The sequence below is a fragment of the Salvia hispanica genome, chromosome 6 (genome assembly GCF_023119035.1).
Source record: "Salvia hispanica cultivar TCC Black 2014 chromosome 6, UniMelb_Shisp_WGS_1.0, whole genome shotgun sequence".
Taxonomy (NCBI): Eukaryota; Viridiplantae; Streptophyta; class Magnoliopsida; order Lamiales; family Lamiaceae; genus Salvia; species Salvia hispanica.
This window is the reverse complement of record NC_062970.1, coordinates 17,048,257-17,070,435: the sequence shown is the minus strand read 5'-3', so window position 1 is coordinate 17,070,435 and position 22,179 is coordinate 17,048,257. Positions and strand designations below refer to the sequence as shown.

The 22,179-nt window shown below is 39.8% G+C and overlaps 1 protein-coding gene across 1 annotated transcript; it reads right to left on the bottom strand.

Annotated features, from left to right (window-relative positions):
- Positions 1–18,368: 18,368 nt before the first annotated feature.
- LOC125194815 lies at positions 18,369–19,310 on the bottom strand. The gene is made up of 2 exons (XM_048093034.1): positions 18,990–19,310; positions 18,369–18,935 (listed from the first exon to the last, which is right to left on the bottom strand). Exons 1-2 carry the CDS (start codon positions 19,308–19,310, stop codon positions 18,369–18,371), a joined length of 888 nt encoding a protein of 295 aa, XP_047948991.1.
- Positions 19,311–22,179: the final 2,869 nt, after the last annotated feature.

Here is a 22,179-nt window from a genome sequence, read left to right as displayed (position 1 = left end):
GATCCTTTGCTCCGATTAAAACTAGAGATTTCGGAAAAAGGTCTTAATTCGCTATCCTTTTGAAATTGGAGATTTAAATAGCTGACCTTTCGAAATATCGGATCGTGACATGCGAATTTTTTTGAATAAGGAATTTTCGAATTTTTATCTATTTTCTCTTCTTTTTCTTATTACTTCTCTAACAATATTTATGAATTAATTAATTACCCCTAATACTTTTTACCACTATTTTGATATTTTTACTCCAATTCTTTATTCACCCAATTCTGCAAATCTACGCCGCCTCTACCCTCATCCTCCTCCCCATCGCCGCCTCCACCCACCTCCTCCTCCCCTCCCCTGCTATGGTTTATGCTCCTTCGTCACCTCAAAAATAGTTTGCTTTGGCTCATGTTCCTTCACGAAAATTATATAATGTAGTATTATGTTTCATCACTCTCCTATTATTCCTTTCTTGGTTCCAGTCTTATACATTAAAATCATCCTTGATAACTTGTCTTCATCAATAAAAAACTATCATTACATTCAAGCACTTAAAACAATAATATGACCTTTATATATCTGTTGGCACCGACACAAACGCAAACAACAAACAAGTTTCATGAAATCGCCTATATATTAATCCCAAGTGTGGCATACTTTCAACTCTAGACTAAATGAATTTCTCCTAAAAAATTGGAGCTTTCCAATACGTGGAGGTAGCGCAGGAGAGTAGGAGAAGGGTGGAGGCAGCACTGGGGAAAGAGGACGAGGGTGGAGGCGGCATAGATTTATTAGAATTGGGTGAGTATGAAATTGGAGTAAAAATATATCAAAACTGTGGTAAAAAAATTAGGGGGTAATTGGTCAATTCATAAATATTGTTAGAGAAGTAATAAGAAAAAAGAAGAGAAAATAGATAAAAATTCGAAAATCCCTTATTACAAAAAATTCGCATGTCACGATCCCATATTCCGAAAGGTCAGCAAATTTAATCCCAAATTTCGAAAGTCCTGCGAATTGAGACCCTTTTTTCTGAAATCTCTCGATTAAAACACAGCAGAGGCTGTGTTCGAAACAGTGTCGTTTTGTCTTCCTTCACACTACTTTGTTTGGTCAATGTCCCATTCGACCAAATTTGGGGAAAAAATACGCTAATATGCATCTGTGACTGAAACAGTGGCGTTTTGGTGAATCCTCAATTCAGTAATCGAAAAAAACGATTCTTAAATTAAATCTCCTATCTTTTTCCAAATATTTCATTCCCTCCTCTTTTCTCTTCACGGCCAAATGAAAACGAAACAACGATCTTCAACCAAATAAATAATGTACACACACTTCTTGAAATAATATAATTTTGCATTCCTGGTCTTTGTGTCAATGAAGGGTGATCGAATTAGTCAAAGAAACCTCTTCCAAACTTTCTGCTAAAACACGCCTATCAATTGTTTGATGAAAAGACCAAGAGAGAAATTATTTATTTAGAATTGAGTTGGATAGTCAAAAATTTGGTGACGTATTCCAAATTAAATTTTATCTATTTTAGATCATGTAGGCCGCTAATATATTTGGCTAGATAAAAAACAGTAGTTCAACGCAATATTAGCAAAAATAATTAGATATAAACAATCCAAATATACTTGCTTTGAAACAAAGACTAAAATGCAACATTAGCAAAAATAATTAAATATAAACAATCCAAATATGCTTGCTTTGAATCAAAGACTAATTCAAAAATACTAGCTCAAAAAGACATTAGTTGTTACTAATATCAAAAACTATATTCAAGGTGTGCCTCCAAAGCTTAGTACACTGGTGTAAGGCCTTCAAAGCATGCATGAGATAGCATCCAAAACATTGTATAGGGCAGTGAGATATAATCTCAATCATCTCAATCTCAATAATGATGATTAACACTAGATGTGCCTTCAGAGTTCTATATAGTGCTGCAAAACATGTAAATCAAATATACACACAAATTATTAAATCTTGAATTACTAGTGTTTAAAGCTGATCAACAAATATGGTGCATGCTTATATTTCAAAGAGGGACAAAACAATGAATATAGAACTAAAACTCGTACCATTTCGGAGTTGATCATGTTGTTCCACTGAAATATGTTCCATTACCAGAATATAAAGTTTGATCTAATGGTGCATACAAAAATTTTTTTGTAAAAGATAGATCACAACTAATTGCACCAAAAATTTTATACTATAAATAATTATACCAGTAACAATTCAGTGAAACTCAAATGATTTGTAGTCCTTTCAGGGCATGCGTGAGGTGCTGGAACTGTAGTCCTTTCGGGGCACGCATGAGGTGCTGGAATTGCTGGACAAGAAGCACAACGTACCTCGTGCTCCAACACCCTATAGTTATATTAAAATGTATATTTAATTAACTTATTTTCCAAATACATAAAGGTATAATTTGTATACATACCTGTACTTTATGGTATATTTTTCTTCGTTTTGGCTGAATTTCTACCCAACTCTTCAATCATCTCGAACCTTTTGCACCAAGTTTCTTCTTGAATCCTTTTGAAGCTACTGTAGACGAGATCTTTGAACAGATATTCACACTGTTAATGTTTTCTTGATCCTCATCTCTTGAACACATTTCCATCACCTTTTTATACAGACGCTTCATTAGCCAACCTTATAAGCATTTGACATAGTCCCCAATACCGCTCAGTAATTTGTAATTTATAATCTTCTTCAACTACATTGCCTATATAGTCACGTACTATAACACTTCTAGCTTCTTTAGTCCACCTCTTAAGAATATAAGTCTCTGGAAGCAACTTCATGTCTAACACGTAAAACACTTTCACAGGTCACCCTCCATTCCCTATCATGATCAATTAGCCCAATAACATATTCAAATAATGACCTTGTTTCATCTTTATGCTTTAAATATACAGTTGCAAATAAGACAAACTCATTTTGGAATAGGTCAAACACTGATGGAGTATAGATCTTAGAAAGCTCTCTAACCTCAATCAGGGTAACTTTTGGCATGCCTCAAAGTCACACTTTAGTTCACTATACCGTTTATCCTCCACAACCCGCTCAAAATTCTTAAAAAATTGAGCAATGTTTAAATTAGGCACCGTACAATTCTTAAACTAGAATTGAAAAAAAAACTAGAATTGACACTCTCACTAAGTTGTGTGCTTCGCATACCAAGCGTGAAGGCTTTTATATAGCATCATGCCCATTTTGCCTTCACAATATATATGTGCTTCAACCATGTCTTGTCTTGAATATTATACTGTGTAAATAAGTTGCTTCATGCCTCTTCGAACTTGATTTCATTCTCAAAGCCATACATACACCTATTAAACTCTGTCAAGAAACACGATCATTCCTTCATGAGGTTTCCTAGATGCTTGATTCCATTTTGCATTAAATGCCAAGTGCATAACCCGTCAAATGTCTCCGGCATTACCTCATGCAAGACTTTTGCCATAGCTTGATCTTGGTCGGTGAAGACAGTGAGAGGCCTTTTGTGTTTGTGTGCCTCCAAAAAAGTATCAAACAACCAGTTAAATGATGTTGTTTTTTCATCATACAAAAGTGATGCACCAAACATGACAACTCTTCTATGATGATTGAAACCGGAGAATGCGGCAAGTGGTCTATTATCACGATTTGTACAATATGTGGTATCCAATGACACAACATCGCCAAAGTACTCATAATCTATTAGCATTCTTGCATCTGCCCAAAAAACATTAGTTATCTGCTCTTCCACATCCATTTGGTTTGCATGGTAAAATGATGGATTTTTAGATTATTGATCTTGAAAGTACCTTATTAGACAACCGGCTTCACCATATACCATGCTTCTTTGTCTCTTAGATCGAAGATAATTCTTAGCGTCAAAGATAGTGTAACCAATTCCATCTCTTCCCCAGGCTTGTCTGGTCATCAAATCAAAAGATGATTTCTGATTGAGCCCAACATCATCTGTCAATCTCATGTGCTTGAACTTCCATAATGCGCCGCAGAGAAGATAACATATGCATTGTCTCAGGAAGATGGAGGGGATGATTATGCTCTTCTTTAAACTCCTTTACTTTGTATATACTATTCACATAAGTCACCCCCAATCTTACTTTACAATTTGCTCGAGGCTCAAGTCGAGGATTGGCCGTCAAAGAATCTCTTTTGTCTTCTTTACGCACACCTTCCTTACAACAAACATATTTGTATGATGTTATTTGACCAATTTTTTTGCTTTTGTTGAAATAATGTTTCCGAACTCCGAATCCAACCTTCCCTCCATATTGAACCCAAAACATTCAACCATCATCTAAGCTATCAAATTTCATACCAATTCTAGGCTTGAAATCAGTATCTGAGCTCAAATTCATTGGCGACATAATTATAGTGCGAATCTTTTGAAGCCAATAAAATAGACAAATATCATATGAAATGCAAGGTGAAACGTTTATGCAGATTAACATCAACGATTATACAATGTGAGGGTCACTTTTAGTACTTCAATTTCAGCATAAAATTCTAACTTTTCTAGCTTATCTCACTTTTTCTCTTGGAATTTTATGGAAAAGTATCAAGGTTCATTCCATATATATTTGGCAAGCTCAATAACAAGCAAAACTGACATTATATTCATAAAGGTTTTCCATAAATCCCAACAAAGCTTTAGAAATAAAAATTATTTAGATGAATCAAAAGAATCACATTCCTAAGAAAAAAAAAGTTCATACCTGAAAGTTATCAACAAGCGAGCGTGTGAGTAAATCTTAAAAAGTGTCTGTAGAGAAGAAAGAAAATTAAAAAGTGTCCAGCTGAAAAGAAAGAAGATGGAGAGATTGTTCTGTTTCCATTTGGACGTGAAGTGAAGAGAAAAATGAGGGAAAGAAATATTTGGGAAAAGAAAGGAGATTTAATTAAAGAATCGTATCCGCGTTTTTTTTTTCAATTACAGATTTGAGGGATTCACCAAAACTCCACCATTTCAGTCACAGATACATATCAGCGTATTTTATATTCCTAGATTTGGCGGAATGGGATATTGACCAAACAACGTCGTGTGAAGGAAGGCAAAACGACACCGTTTCAAATACAACAGCCTCTGTTGTGTTTTAGTCATAGCAGAGGATCCGCTTCCATACCATCAGGGGGTGTTTGATACTTTTACCATGTACTAGTATCTATTCTCAAGAAAATATTTAAGAATAGAAACATGCTCCTTCAGACTTTGACCAAGAAATAGCATTTCCCTGGTTTTATTCGTGTGTGTTTGATAGAGCGCCATCTATGACAGGAAGTTGTACTATTCACTTGTTACTTTACATATTTACCCCCAATTTAAATTTCTCCTACCTTATTTTCCCTCATCTTAACCTAAAATATATGATTGGGTTCTTGTCTTCATTTTAACCGCCGTTTTTTTTTCTCTCGTTCTCGCCCTCTTAAGCTTGCTCCTTGGAAGATCTTGCAGAACGTGGTTGAGGTCGGAGAGACGGGTAATTTTCGCGAAATCCCTGTTGATACGTCTCTGCGAATCATAGGTTTCTGAATTTTTAACACATTGCATAATGTATAGTACTTGTTACTGACCGAGGGTAATAGCTATTTATTGGGTGTTAAATCTGCAATTTTTTTTATTGTCGAATTGATTTTCTATTTTCTAAATTTGACTGTTTCAATTTCGGGATACATCTCCTACATCATAGTTCAGTATAACTGGTCATGACTAGCTGTTTATTGGCCGACTTCTAGTGTGGGATATTAATCTTGTATTTTTTTGCGCACACCACATTGACCTGGTTGTTGTTTTAGATCTATGCATCAGTAGTTCTTATACTGATTTTGGTTCTCTTATCATTTGTTTTGTAGAAATCCAAAAATCATGAATGAGAGGTATTTTTCACAAAACTCTTTTGCATTAAGCCCCGGAACCGGAACACAAGGTTAGTTAACTATAATTGAATTGGTGTTATATTTAGTATGTGATTTTGCTTCATATGTAATTCTCCAGACATGTACACACTTTATCCGGCAGAGAGTGGTGCTGTCGGGCGGGGCTCTGTAGGCAGGGCTGATCGCACAAGGTGTAGTTGGTCCGTGCGTGAGGAAGAAATACTTATTTGCACTATGAAAGACCTTGTTGTACGTGGATGGAAATTTGATAATTGTTTTCAAGATATACTTCGCAAGTTGAGGAGGGCATCAAACGAGAGTTCCTGAATTCTGACTTGAAGGCCACCCCTCATGTCAATTCCAAGCTAACACAGTGGAAGATGAACTATTATTCCCTTTCCAAAATTCTAGAACGCAGTGGAGACGGGTTTAATGAACATGAGAGACTACAAAATTGACATTGATAATGATCAATGAGAACAGATTGTGAAGGTTGTTTCCTCACCTTTATTGTTATTTTAATTTTTTCTTGGAGCACAGATAATGTGATTATGATTTGTTACATTTGATCGACGTTGTTGAGATTATCCTTGAGAAAGTGGAGAACATTGATCTGTTTATGTGTCTGCCTGAGCACGGTCGGCTCAGTTACGTGATGCGTGCTCTTGAAAAGCACGGTGTGGTTTGATGCTTCCAATATGTCTCTGGGCTACCTTTTGAGATCTTGTCTATATCTGAAGCTTAACTTCGAATGATGCATTACTTTCCAAGGTAGTAGTAATTAGGTGATTTTTTGCTATTTAATGAACTTCATATTTTCTACTAGCATAGGTGGATTTGGTTTCTTTTTTGTTATTTGCCCAGACATGGATATGGACCAATGCGGTCATCTAACTTAGGTTTATTTTGTAATCTATGATTCACTGCATTAACTCTATGAATTATACTGCAATGAATTATTAAACTTGTAGCTTACTTTTCTTATTTTTTTTGCATTCTTATCAAACTTATTCACATATACATAACACAAGCGTAGTCTCATTACTTGCATAATTAAAGATCATTGACATAAAGATTCCTTGCATAATCAAAGATAATACACATGCTGAAGACATGTTCATTAGTTCCACAAAATAAAAGCAACGATACCTAGAGGGCTCCGGCATTGGCGACCTCATTCACGTCTTGACTGTCTAAAACATCACCAACATCATCACTAGTATCAATTTGATCATATTCCATACACAAAGCTTCTGCACAAACAAGAAAGAATATTGAACATGCATAAATCCATATAATTAAAGAGTTTAGAGTTTCATAACCAAATTTATATTGTTGTTATGTGCAGAATTTACCAGCTATATCGAAGGGAGGAAAACGAGTTCCAAGCCCAATATTGTTTATGCGAAAAGTACCCATGTCTCTCGTAAGTGAATATGAGCAAGTCACCTCGTCGGAGTGCATTATCTCTTGCAAAACGAAACCATCCTTGTGTGAAATAGTGCTTGCCATCTGTTGTTTCAAAAAGTAAAAAAAGGCAGACCATACAGCTCCATGGTTGTTTTCGATCGAACAAATCCTTGGAAAAGGTCTATCAAGTTCAACGATAAAGCGTTCAGGGATTTGCTGCACATTGCAAACAAAATATAATGAATAAATGGTCAAACATACTAGAAGAAAATAACATCCCAAATTCATAAGTTCTTACAAGAGTATGTGAGCTATCTTGGGGGAAAAAAATAGACGAGTGAAATTAGGCAAAGGAGCAGCAGCAGCAACCCCTGTTTCCAGCACCGGCGTTTCCTTGTGCTATTTGATTGAACGTAGGTAATACTTGGACAAAAGAGAAATAAACTAACTGGAAGAAATGGAACTCAAGGTGGGATGTAAAATGATAACTTTCACATGTTGGTTGATAAATTTATTGAATTGAAGCATTTGTGAGATATACCAATAAGGTATGCTTTTTCACCCACTTCTTGGCAGATTCATTCAATCAGGAAAATAAATAAAGCATAACAAAAGCACGCATTTAACTGTCCTCTCGATTACATGCAATACTACTGAAAATGAACAGCAACCTACTTGTCCTCATGAGGATTTTCATGAGCACAAACCCAAATCAAAACATTTCTTAAGGTTCCTACACAACAAACTACTGAAAGACATTGCAAGGAGTATATCTCCATACACATAGCACGGATTATAACGATAGATGGCCTAATGAAAGAGGTTACATCAAGAGGACATCAGACAATTACATCGTATATTTCCCCGACCATCCGATGGGTCTCGCCGAAGAGGCACATGAGCTACCACCCGGAGAGGCATTAGATATTGACGGGCGCCCATCATTCTTGAGTGGTTTCGTGCTAAACATCTTACGCTCTAACTCCTCGTTAGGGCCCATAATATAGTAGTGGTATAGGATCTTCGTGTTAGTCAACTCGCAATCCCTAGCTCGAGTAGCTTCATCGAATAGCTTTCGACGAGACTTTGTCCCTTTGGTCTCATTCACAATGCCCTTTGGAGTGATCACCTTAGTTGAAGTAGCAGGAATCATATTATCAGATAAGACAATCACATCATCCATTTTTTTCTTGTTTAATCTCCTTTGGACCAAACATAACCGATAAGCATTTGTGTTCTGCTTCACCTCCGTAGTAGTAAGCACTCGTGCGCACCACGTTGTCCTCCATGATCCACTGCGTGCCTTCCTCTTTCACTAAAGTTGTAAAAGACAAATATCTCTCCTTAAAGGACTGCCATCGTTCGTATAGAGCATCCCATTGCAATTGGATGCAAGGTCGTACTCGATATCAAACGCAGCAATGATGAAGAACGGCTTGGGGATCACAGTGCCTTGTAAATCATTTTCATGGTTGAGACGAATGATTGAATCTAGTAGACATTGGTCAACGTTGGTAGCCCAATTGAATTTGTAGAAATAGGTGTTTTGTGGTGGAATATTTAGTGCCATATTTTTCTTTTCTAATGTGCTTTGCTATGCCACACCAATTTGTAGAAAGCAATTCTATTTCACAATTAAAGCAATCTGCCTATTATCATTGATTGAAAGCCCCAATATTAGAACTTTGTTTACTTCTTTACGTGACCAATTGAGTGATCAACTCAATCCTAGTACAATGGGATCACATCAACATGATGAAGGTTGCAGTGTATGGCTAAAAAGTCCTTAGATTTGATGAGGGTAGCATTGTGTGATAAAGTCCTTAGATTTGATGAATATACTGGTGTGATAAAATCTTAGATTTTTTTTGTCCATTTGTGTGATAAAATCCTTTATAGATTTGATGTGTATCCGTCAGTAGTTAATAGGGATGTCAATCGGGCCAACCCTATTAGGGTGCGGGCTAATCGGGTGAGATTTTACCATGCAAAAAATATACGGTTCCGGTCTAGCCTAGCGGGCTAATCAGTTATATTACAATCAGCTTGCGAACTACATCAATCTAAATCACACAAAGTGTTTGGCGAACGCTTCAACCATGAGTGAATCCCTTATATCCTAGGGTGGATACACGTTCCCCTTTGTATGTAGAAAAAATAATAGAGCGAATGAAAAGTTCAAATGAAGCTATGTATTCCAAAAGATTACTTACATTCATCCACATTGTCTCAGCAAGCTCGTTTATCTTATTAGTCCAAGCAGGCATGGGCTCAATTGTATCAATGTATACTGGTTCATCAATCTCAGTTTCTATATTCGATGCCTCGTTCCATCTAGTTCTTGTTCAATTGGATCAACACTCATTTCTTCACGAATGAAGTTATGCAACAAGATATAACAAAGGATTAACCTAATATGTGTTCTTATTGGATAATACGATGCACTACGTAAGATACCCCATCTCAATTTGACGACAACAAACACTCTCTCTCTATCACATTCCTCGCCTTCGTGTTTCGCATAATGAACATTTCTCGAGAGTTTTGCGGCACCACAACTGTGGGTCCCCACTTCTTAAGATGATAACGACAGCCCTTGTATGGGGTTAGGAATCCATCACTGTATGCGTAGCCATTATCACATAGGTAATATTGACCTAGTTTCAAATAATGTCTTAGTTAAATTGTTGATTTGGTTTCTAATGGAGGAAGTTAAGGTAAAAAGGAGAACGACTAAACCTTTAGGCACTTTGATACCCCTTGGCCGTGTCACGACGTCACGAAGAACCCACGCATCACCTACAGATCCCTCCTAGTACACACAACCAGTGTATTTGTAGCCACTTGACCCTTCGTTGTGCGATACCGTGGTTAATCCTCGCTTGCGACCAACACATTGATATATGTGCCATCTAATGCGACTAAGCAACCCTATGAACAAGAAATAATAATAATTATTAGTAGTAGTAGTATGAGCAACAACATTTCACAAGAATGAAATTTAGAGATGCACAAATAGTCAGTCCATACCGGAAACCATTTCCATCTCCAATTCTGGCATTGATCGTCAACTGGAAGTGGTTTAGCAAGAAACAGTTCATGCAACATTATCACAGCTTTGAGGACGACATGAATATAGTGGGAAACTGTTTGGCCGGATCGCCAAAATTCAAATCCAACCACCCGAATTTTTTTGTGGTGGGCAAGAACACACAAGAAAATTGCAACCTATTCTTCAACCGTTACAAGACTACCATCAACCAATCCACCTTGCTTACGTGATAGGACACATAGACGACCAAAACAATTCTTATCCATTTTAAGGTTATTAATGCAAGTCTGGTCGGATACTCTATTCGAGGAACACCGCCCCACTGGAATCACTCTTTCTCTGTCGTCCTTGGTTACATAACGATATTCGGCTAGAATGCCGCTCCACCCACGTGGCACTGAATGTCGTCAATGACCGTCAATTCCAGCAAGGGTGAGAATGGTTAGCGCCCAAATCAAATACACATCGCGATTGTGTGATTACTACGCGTTTGAATTTGGTTCTTGTGTTATTGTACACCATAATTATTTAATTCGTATGTATTTACTTCACTTTGGTTTTGCTTGCCGACTTCAATCCAAGTTGTATCTAAGTCCCTTCACTAAGGACGCGTTTTATAGACCGGATAACATGGAAATGTTTTATTATCAAGGCTATTCCATTGTTTTATAGACTGAATAAAATAAAGCTGCGGCCCGAAAAAAAGGCGACGGCCTGTCCAGGCCCGCGTGAACAGTGCACATTTTCACTATTTGGCTAGGTGAACTTATCCACCAAAAAATGTTGGGTTTATTTACTGTTTGAGGTGGATTTTCCACACTCCCTCTCTCAGGTCTCAGCTGAATTGAGCGTACAATTTCCGAACTGAAAGCCTTATCATCTGCATCGACGACCACTCATTAGGCCATGACCGCCGCTGCTATCCACGAGCCGGCGATAGTGGCCACACCCTCACTGTCCATTCTCTCTCTCAAGCACCCCTCTCTACTCGCATTCACATCTCTCCCCACCGTCGCCAGATCCATGGCCATCGTCGTTCGTGACTTGGCGGTAGTGGCGGCGGTCGTCGAGTATGAGAAATCGGCAATTATAATTTCCTAAAATGAAATCTGAGTCTTCTCTCTCACAAATGGATGTCCGTCATACCCCTCCATTTCTCCAAACTCTCTCACGCAGATGGATTCAGGAAATTGTTTAGCTATGAAGATGAATTTATAGATCTGAACCTCCTTTGAAACAAAAATTTTGTCGATTTTGTTATGATTCTTGCTCGAAAATTTTGGTCCTAGATCGATCTTTTTGATGGATTCTGTGTCGATTTTATTGGGTCGAAATTCTGGTTTGAAATTCATGATGAAGATGGTATTAGCTTGAAATTTTGGGTTCAAATTATGGTATTTGAAATTCTGGGTTCATGTATTTCGAATTTTGGGTTCATTTCTCTTTGGATTTTTATGGAGTCCTCGCCGATGATGATTGATATTCTGGGGTGCATTGAAGTTTAGGTTGAGTTGATGATTCTGGACTTTGGATTTTGGACTTAACTCATCAGCAACTAGTTTCAGTCGATAAATCAAAAAATAGGACCATTCAATTCAAATTGATGTAGATTTTCAAGTATAATTCAGTCATTTTCCACTTGACATAAATATTAATCCGAAAAATTATCGAGTCTATAAAACAACACTATGAAAATAGTATCCATACCTTATCATACTTTTGGCCCGAAAATTTTATCCCAACTTAACAATCATATTATATCCCATCCACGCTATAAAACGAGCCCTAACTGGTTTAGGATGTCATGTGCTCTTAACAATTCATTTAGATTTTGTTGATGGGGTGCAACAATATTACTCCCTCCGTTTCTTCATAATTGAGTCATTTTTCCATTTCGGGAAGTTTCTTCATAGTTGAGTCATTTCTATATATGGTAACATTTTTCTCTTTCTTACTTTACTCTCTTTTACTTTATTCTCTATATCTTTTCCTCTCTCTTACTTTTTTATCTATTTATTTAACACACCCAACATTCATTTCTAAAACTCCGTGCCGAAAAGTTCTGCCTGAACTATGAAGAAACGGAAGGAGTAGCTTATTAGGGATGTATGTCAATTGAATGATTTTTATGTTGTTTCCTTAGCTTTTGTTTAGTGAATCTTGTAAATTTGATATTCAATATCTTGGACGTCCTATCATACCAACTTCAAGGAGTTCATAAACTCTTTTTTTTAGATAAATAATTGTAAATTTAAAGGCCGCGCCATGGAGGACTCGAACTTGAGACCTTTGGCCTCAAGCATTAACCTCATTACCGCTTGGCCAACTCACTATGTTGCTCTTTTAAGGCACATCAAGTTTATTTATTACTTTTTTTTCTTTTGAGGTGTTACTATCTTTTTCTTAATTTTTGTGGCACTCGTTATAGAGCTTTGAAAGATTTGATTTTGATATATGAAAACACTTTAGGTCATGACTAATGTGATATTTTGCTATTGATTTTAAGAAAGCTTGATGTTCTTGCAGGGTCATGGCTCAAATGCATAAAAGATGCAGAATATAAAAATTAAAAATGAGAGATTAAAAGCTTATTTTAACTATTTATAATATTTTCTTAGTTCTAAGTTAGCAAATGTATTTATTCTTACACAAAATTCAGAAAACTAATATTTGAAAGTTAAGTAAACAGAGAATAAAATAGAAAAGAAAAAAAGTAAAAAAAAAATTATTTTGAATTTGTAGAGAAAATCTTAATTCAGCCCAACACAGCCCATTTAACAACTTTATAGAGCCTAAAAAAATTTCAAGCATAAGAGCATCCGCAATGGATGCCCGATCTGGTGCCCGATCGCGTGAGATCGGGCTCGGTCGTCCTTGGGCATCTATTGCAGGCACCCGATGGATCAGGCGCCCGAGAGAGACTACCGAAAGATCGGTTGTCCCACTCGGGCGCTCGATGGCGCCCATTGCAATGCTGAGCCCAAGCCCGATCGCGACGATTTTTGCAATTTTTTTTTATTTTTTTACTCTTTATTAAACTACTATAAATACCCTAAACCTCATTCACTTTTCACACACCAACACTTTCTACTCTACTCTACTATGTTTCTCTTCTCTTTTCTCATTTTCACACTTTCAAAAATGAATCTGAGTCAACTCCCAAACCTCCATTGTGTAGACGACGATATGCATGTTTGGCAGCAGCGGCGCTCGTTGGCCCGACCACGAAGACTACCGCGTCGAGACTCCTGGATCTGTAGGGTCCACTTTCTTTTCTGACTCTGAGTTCGATCCATTCTTCAACACCGATGCTTATCGGGTTGAGGACATGGAGCCCAGTTGTGGGCAACCTCTTGCCTCTAAGCCGTCGAGGAGGAAGAAGAAGATGACACGGAAGGAAAATGCATCATCCGTCCCAGTCCCACTCTCATCCAACGAGCACAACGAAGAGTACGCAACGGGGCGTATTGACTACGAGTTGGAGGAGTACATAAAGGTGGCTTAGTGTTGGGTCGATATATCGGAGGATTCGATAAGCTCAGACAACCAGACTTCGCCCAGGATGTGGGATCGCATTGAGGCCAGATACAACTCGGTGAAAACGAGTTGGGCGTACAAGCGGACCAAGGTTCAGCAGCGCAAGTGTTGGTATCAGATCAAGATCCACGTCAACAACTTCGTCTATATCTACACGAAGAATAAGGATGGAAGGGGCAACGGTGAGAGCATGGAGGATGTCATCCAGAAGTCAATTGACGAGTACAAGTCGGAGTACGGGCAGTTCAAGTTGTACAACGTTTGATTGATCTTGAAGGACAAGACGAAGAACACCGTCACTGGTGGTTACACGAGTAACGGCCCATCTCCTGTGGATCTGCGGCACGCCTACGTCTAGTTTTAGACGTCCCATTGTCACCAAGGTTGCCAAAGCCCAAGCCAAAAGGAAGGCGAAGGCAGTCGCGTCTGGATCGGCTCCCCTGTAAGCTGCGTCTCTTCCGTTTACTCATCTCATGGCCTCAGTGATCTAGGAGTTTGGTGGTTTTCGCGAGGTGTGCGAGTATAGGTTTATACTTGACGCACAAAACAACCTTGATACGTAATCCGATCCAGAGTTCTGACGGAGGACTGAGAGGATGATCAAGAATATGAGCCAAAGGTTAAACTTAGATGACCAGTTAGGTTTTTAATAATTTAGTAATATAGTTTTTTTTTAAGTTTTTTAAAGTAATTTAGTTTAATATTATTTTTTTTAGCTAAGTATGATGTAGTTTTTTTTAATTAAATAATGTAGTTGTTTTTTCAAATTTGTAGTATTTAATATAATATATTTTGGTATTTTGATAATTAAAAATAAAAAAATAATAATATTAAAAATTAAATGCAAACTGAATTTAATTGATAAGGCTCACACACTAAAGTGCAACCATTGCATAAAGAAGTGGCATCCTAAAACATGAATTGATGATGTGGCAACCACTAGGCGCCCACTAGAGCATCCATTATGTATGCTCTAAATCTTGACGTGGCCATACAGCCCATACCACAATTTCACTAAAGCTTAGAGTATCCACAGTGGGAGGGCCGCGGCCCTAGGCCCGGAGTCGGCCCAGGCGCGGCTCGCCACTACACGGGCCGAGAGCCGCGGCCCTTGGGCCTCCAAAAAAAAAATTTCAATTTTTTTATATTTCATCATTTTTCCTCCATGTTTTTACCCCAAACCGAACTTCACTCTTTCCAATTGATTTCAATTTACTTTCAAACACATGGATTTCAATTTACTTTCAATTTTGTTATAATTTTTTTTTATTTTAGTTTTGCACTTTTTGTTTTAATTATTAACTTGCAAATAAATTTTATTCTAGCTAAAATTAAAATATAATAAAAATGTTAAGAAAATAATTTTAATTGGTGGCCCAAAGGGCCACCATTGTGGTGACCAAGTTTTCATGAGCAGGGCCAAATTTGTTGGGCATGCCCAAGAAATGGTGGATTAGGCATGCCCAAGAGGGCCACCATTGTGGATACCCTTTGTGACATCCCTAGCCCGATACATGCATATTAGCATATTTTATTGTCATTACATATTATATTGTCATTTTTATTATAGAGATATTAAGTATGTCATAAAGAATATATTTATTGTTATGATGACTCAATATAGTCGAATATATATAGATAGTTTTGATTTATGGGAATTGTTAAAATGTATGTGTATATATATACATATTTTATAATATAAATTAGTATTTATATATGCACAATAGTCATGTAAATATGTGTGCATGGGTGCGTCTAGTACATATATTTACATTTCATTAAAATTATGGATGCATGGAAAGTATTTTTAGTACACATTGATTTTATTATTTTTATATGTATTTAGAGTTGTACATTATAGATAACTTATATTTTGATAGAGGAGAATTAGCTTGTACACGTATTCACATATAGTTGCCATAGTTGTCACCTTAAAATTCATCACACAACAAGTGTCACCTAATTAGATAGTGTAAAATAGATAAGTTTTATTTATTTAGATTTCTCAATTACTAAGTCAGGCAAAATAAACCGAGACTTTTTCATGCTATTATATATACTCTATAGTAATAAGGGGAGTCAAAAATATAAAAACACGGAAGAAAATTATAAGGGAAGGAAAATAAAACTAGAAGAGAGGGGGCAGAGCTTTAAATCAAGAGTTGGAATCAGGAACTCATTAAGTTTATCTATCTTAACCAGGTGTGTATAAATCACACTTTTAATTTTACATATTTTATGTGGTTGATTGTCATGTGTTAAATTGGAGTAAATATTTTAGTTATATGATGTGAGCCTGAAATGGTTATATGTTATTTGATATTGATGGTGGAACATGATGTGGTTTTGAAAGTACATGAATCATGTGATTAAAGAGGATCTGTGACGGTCTTGCCCTGGATCTGAAAAAAAAACATTGAGAGACCTTCGGGTCATAGAGGGACCTATGAGTCCAATTACAGAGGGACCTTCGAGTCAAATACACAGGGACCTATGAGTCCAATTACAGAGGGACCTATGAGTCCAATTACAGAGGGACCTTCGGGTCATAGAGAAATCCCGGGCAGATACCAGGCTTGATTTGTCACAGAATAATAAAATGAACAGAGTGGCATATGCATACGTATATGAAATTAATTTTAATATTTGCTTATTATTGTTTTATATATTGGTTAAAGAATATATTGATATCTGGGATGTGGAATTAAAGGTAATATTTATATACACTGAGTTATGGTTCATATAAACCACTAACATTTTTCAGGAATAAGATATCAATGATGTGTGGGTTGATGTGAGTTACAGTTGTTATAAGGGTCGGCGGCTGACACATTTTGGCAACTTTCTCCTCCTCATTTGCATCTACATAAATGTATAGTATATAGAGTGGTGAGAGGGTCCCACTAGGTTTAGAATGTTTTAAAATATGTACTTGATAAATGTTTGTTTTTGAAATGATATAATATGTTTGTTTTATTTACATGACGAGTGGATTATTTATTTTAAATTTTGAATTTATTTACTATAAGTAGTTACGTCGGATAGGGTTAGAGTGTGACACCCTTAGAGTCCACAGTGGGAGGGTCGCGGCCCTTGGCCCGGAGTCGGCCCAGGCGCGCCCCCCCACTACTGAGGCGAGGAAGGGGTGCGGCCCGGGGGTGGACGAGAGAGAGGCGAGCTCTCGGCCTGGCCGATGCTCTTGGCGCAGCTCGCCACTGCACGGGCCGAGAGCCGCGGCCCGGGCCATGGTTTCCTTTTTTTTCAGTTTTTGTGTTAATTTTAGCATTTTGGAGAAGATGAAATGGAGAGAAAGAGAGAGAGAGAGAGAGAGTATGTGACGGAAAATTAAACGATAATTTTCAAAATATTTAGCATTAATTTAGGAAACAAATCAATCTCAATCACTAAATCCCTATTAAATTTGTCAACTTTTAAATTAAGGATTGTGATTTCAATTCACACCCTAATTACGAAAATAATTAAAATTTGAATTTTCGATAAATATATTTACTTATAATTGTCAAGTTTTTTAAAATTAATTTAGATTTTTTTTAATTATTATAGTCCAATAATTTTTATTCTAACTAAATTAAAATATAACCAAAAATATAAGAAAATAATTTTAATTGGGGGCCACCATTGTGGTGGCCAAGTTTTCATGGGCCGGGCCAAGTTTATAATAAATTAAGGACCACGGTGGACACCCTTAAGAGCATCCACAGTGGGAGGGCCGCGGCTCTTGGCCCGGAGTTGGCCCAGGGGCGGCCCCCCACTACTGAGGCGAGAGAGGGAGTCGGCCCAAGGGGGTGGACGAGAGAGAGGCGAGCTCTCGGCCTGGCCGAGGGCCTTGGGCACGAGGCGCGACCCTCCACTGCAGGGGGCCGAGAGCCGCGGCCCTTTGGATTCCGGTTTTTAATTTTTTTTTTCTAGTTTTTTTTTTATAAATTCTTCATTTTTCCTTCATTTTTTTTACCCCAATCCAAACTCCACTCTTTACAATCCATCTCAATTTACTTTCAAAATATGGATTCCGACGATGAAAGGTTTCAACAAGCGATTGATCAGGAGTTCAAAAATTTTGTTATAATTTTTTTATTTTAATTAATTTTCTTTGTGTTTTTAATTATTATAGGCAAATAATTTTTATTCTAGGGCCACCAATGTTGATGCCCTAAGGGTATCCACAATGGTGGTCCTCTTGGGAATGCCCAAGCCACCATTACTTGGGCATGCCCAACAAACTTGGGCATGCCCATGAAAACTTGGCCACCACAATGGTGGCCTCCGGGCCACCAATTAAAATTATTTTTAACATTTTTTTGTTATATTTTAATTTTAGCTATCATAAATATTATTTGCATATAATAATTAAAACGCATGGCAATAATTAAAATAAACAAAATTATAACAAAATTTTCGTTGTATTATTATAAAAGGGAAAATTATACAACGAAAATTTTCGATACAACGCGAACAACAAAGAGAACCCCTATCACGCTGCGCTCCCTCCTCTACGGTTCCAGACCTCTTCAACCAAATCAGCCTGCAGTGTTGAATGTGATATTTCACTCCGCATATTGGTGAAGCGCTGAATCAAGTATTCATTACTGCGTGGTACACCCATCTGCAGAGGAGGGGTTGCAATACCGTGACTTGTGCTAGCACCATCTTCCGGTGCCCAGCGCTCTGCAGCAAAGCCTTCATCCTCTATTGTCATATTGTGCAATATGATACACGCAGTCATGATGTCCGTGACATCATTTTCATGCCATAGTCGAGCCGGACACCGTATAATGGCCCATCGCGATTGGAGGACTCCAAAAGCCCGCTCAAAATCCTTCCTAACACCCTCTTGTTTTTTTGCAAAATAGGTCTGCTTCGGCCTAACTGGTTGTCGGATCGTCTTGACAAACACGGGCCAGCGAGGGTATATTCCATCGGCCAAATAGTATGTCCTGTTGTACTGCGTGCCATTGGCCACGAAGCTAATTTGCGGACCCTCACCCCGGGACTCATCATTGAAGAGATGCGATGATTGTAGAACGTTGATGTCGTTGTTCTACCCAGCGACACCAAAATACGCATGTCAGATTCGCAAGCGGTAGTCAGCAACGGCTTTAAGGATCATCGTGGGATGTTGCCCTTTGAAACCAGAAGTGAATTGCCCCTTCCAAGCCACCGGGCAGTTCCTCCACTCCCAGTGCATGCAATCGATGTTGCCCATCATGCCCGGAAAATGATGCACAGTCCCGTGCATATTTAACAGTCTCTGGCATTCATCGGCCGTTGGTTTCCGTAGGTACTCCCCTTTGAAGATTTCTTTGATACCCTTGCAAAACTGTCTCAGCGTCTTAAGGGCAGTCGTTTCGGCCATCTGTAGATATTCGTCGAACATGTCAGCAGGCCCGGCATAGGCAAGCTGCCTAATTGCCATCATGCGCTTCTGATATGTCGACAATCCGGGTCGACCGGTGGCATTACTCCGCAAGGTGAAGCACCTGTATCGCTAAGACAAACAATCCGCAATGTGGATGAAGAGTCGTCGCGACATTCTGAATCGCCGACGAAAAATCTCCTGCGGATAACGGGGGTTATCGCCGAAGTAGTCTTCCATCAACCGCTGGTCGGCTCCGGCATGGTCACGGTTGATATACTGGCGACGGAATCTCGGCCGAGGGATGGCCACCGCCGCCGCCAAAGCCGCCTCCTCCTCTTCGGCTTCAGCTTGCACCGCTGCAACGAGTTCTTCGAACTACTCATCGATCGCTCGTTGAAAATTTTCATCGTCGGAATCCATGTTTTGAAACTAAATTGAAATCAATTGGAAAGAGTGGAGTTTGGTTTGGGGTAAAAATATGGAGAAAAAAGGATGAATATATAAAAAATTTTGAAAAAAATAAATAAATTATATCGGTGGCCAAGGGCCGCGGCCCTCCCACCGTGGACACTTGAGGACCGAATAACAAACGCTGATATTCTCAACGTGGGCAACTGATATTTGAAATCCATCAATCAAAAACAAACCTTAGGTTGTCTCCTACGGCGCCCTTCCCGTTCGCCCGTCGGGGACGGGCGACCCGACGGGCGCCATAGTGTGCGGGAAGGGCGCCCACGCCCGTCCCGGTGCCCTGCTGCGATGAGCTCGCCCCTCCCGTCGACGGGCGAGTGGGACGGGCGCCACTGTGGCGAAGGTCGCCCGTCCCAACTCGGACGTCCGACATTTTTGTTTTGTTTTTTTTTTTTTTTTTAATTAATAAATAATAAACTCTATAAATAGGGCTCCCCCAAATTCATTTCATTCACCCCACTTGTGTTAACAAGTTTCTCTCTCTCTACACATTTCATTTCTACTACAATGGAGTACAACAGAAACTCCCCCACCACGAGCGGAGGGAACACACCTTCGATTCCCATCGGCGCGGAGGGAAATGTTGCGGGGATGAATCCCCAAACGGGGATGAATCCCCAGATGGCGGGGATGGGCGGTATGCCGACGATGACTCCCCAAATGTTCTACAATATGTACACTTGGATGAGTCAAATGGGTCAGATGATGCCGGGGGCAGCGGGTATGCCGGCAAATATGTCGGGGATGGGTGGGACTGCGGGGATGGGCGGTATGCCGCCAAATATGGCGGGGATGGGTGTGACTATGCCAGGGGCAGCGGGGATGGGCGGTATGCCGCCAAATATGGCGGGGGTGGGAGGGATGGTGCCCGGGGCAGTGGGGATGAGCGGTACGCCGCCAAATATGTCGGTGAGTGGGTCGATGCAGCACAGGAGCCCGAGGACGCCTGGGGAATCTATCTATCGGCCATATATAGATTTGTTGGCCGATGACTCCCCTTCTTCTGTTCCGGAGACTCAGTACGCCGGCATCGAGACTTTCTCTTTTGAGGATCTGGGACTATCGCCGATCCGTGAGACTCCCCAGGAGGAGGCGGGGCCTGTAAGGGGCCGGAGAAAAAGCAAGGCCACGGCCAGGAGCGCGGGTAGGGGCAAGGGCAAAGTCCCGAGCTCTTCCTCACACACGGGGATGGGAGGGGAGGAGGGTGTGGATGAGACTGAGCGGAGGACGATCTGGACCGTGTGGGAAAATGCCGCGCTTGCGAAGGCATGGGTCGGTGTTGTAGAGGATCCCTACACCGGAGCGAGCCAGTATGTTGACCGAATGTGGCATCGCATCAGTGCCGCCTACTGCGCCAACAAACCGTCTGGGGCGAAGCCTCGCATCCCCGAGATATGCCGGAAACAGTGGCTCCGGTTGAGGCCTAAGCTCAGTCGTTTTGCCTCAATCTACCAAAACAACATGCGCATGGTAAGCAGCGGCATGTCTGAGGATGATGTGCGGAGACAATCCTTAGCCCAAGTACCCCAACAAAGACTTGGGGATCAAAGAGTTTGACCAGTGGGAGGCATTTCTCGCGATCAAGGACTCGCAAAAGTTTGCGGTTGGCGTCGAATCAGGCTGGAAGCGGACGAAGATCAACTCTTCCGGTGCGAAGCCGATGAAGTGGCCCCGCTACCACGAACAGACACTCGCCGTCGTCGTCGCCCGATGGGGCATCAGGCTGCGCAGCGGATGGCGAGGGGAAGCGGCAGCGGCAGCGGGTCCTACGAGGTCGAATCGGAGGTCCCCGCCGGAGAAGATGACGACAGCCTCGCCCGCGCGCAGCAAACGAAGACCCTGATGTAGATCACTTTGAAGTGGTATAACACGCACGATCTAGTCTTGAGAAGGCTGTGCAAGGAGATGGTCGACCGATGTCGGCGCGATTTAGGGATGCCGCCCATTGATGATGATGGCGTCGAGATCGGGGGCGGGGACGTCGGAGGTGGCAGCGGCACGGGCGACGGGGACGAGGACGAGGAGGAGGAGTGAAAGCCGAGGGGATTATGTAATTTTATTTACTATGTTTTTTTTTTAAATTATGTAATTTTTTTAAATTATGTAATTTAATGTAATTTTCGTATTTCCCGTTCGTATTTGTGTCGAATTTTATTTCCGTGAATTTACATTTTATTTTCGTAAATTTAAATTTTAATTGTGAATTAATTTAATTGTGGGAAGGGCGAGTGGGAGGGGCGAGTGGGAAGGGCTAGTGATGTGGCAGTGAAATGGGAGGGGCTAGTGCTGACGTTGCATGGGAAGGGCGCGTGGGAGGAGCGAATGGGAGGGGCGCCGCCGGAGACAACCTTATAGGCATCTAGAACCTTTTACTTTTCAACAAGCCATCACAGCCGTCCGATTATTCCACCAACTGTACCTATTACAATTCGCCAGTCAACATTACGACCCCGTT

Excerpts from the sequence above, each read along its gene's own strand:
- LOC125194815 (XM_048093034.1), bottom strand. The coding sequence starts at position 19,310 with ATGGCAATTAGGCAGCTTGCCTATGCCGGGCCTGCTGACATGTTCGAC. Across the intron at positions 18,936-18,989 it reads CCACGATGATCCTTAAAGCC|AACAACGACATCAACGTTCT; the intron begins GTTGCTGACTAC and ends GTCGCTGGGTAG.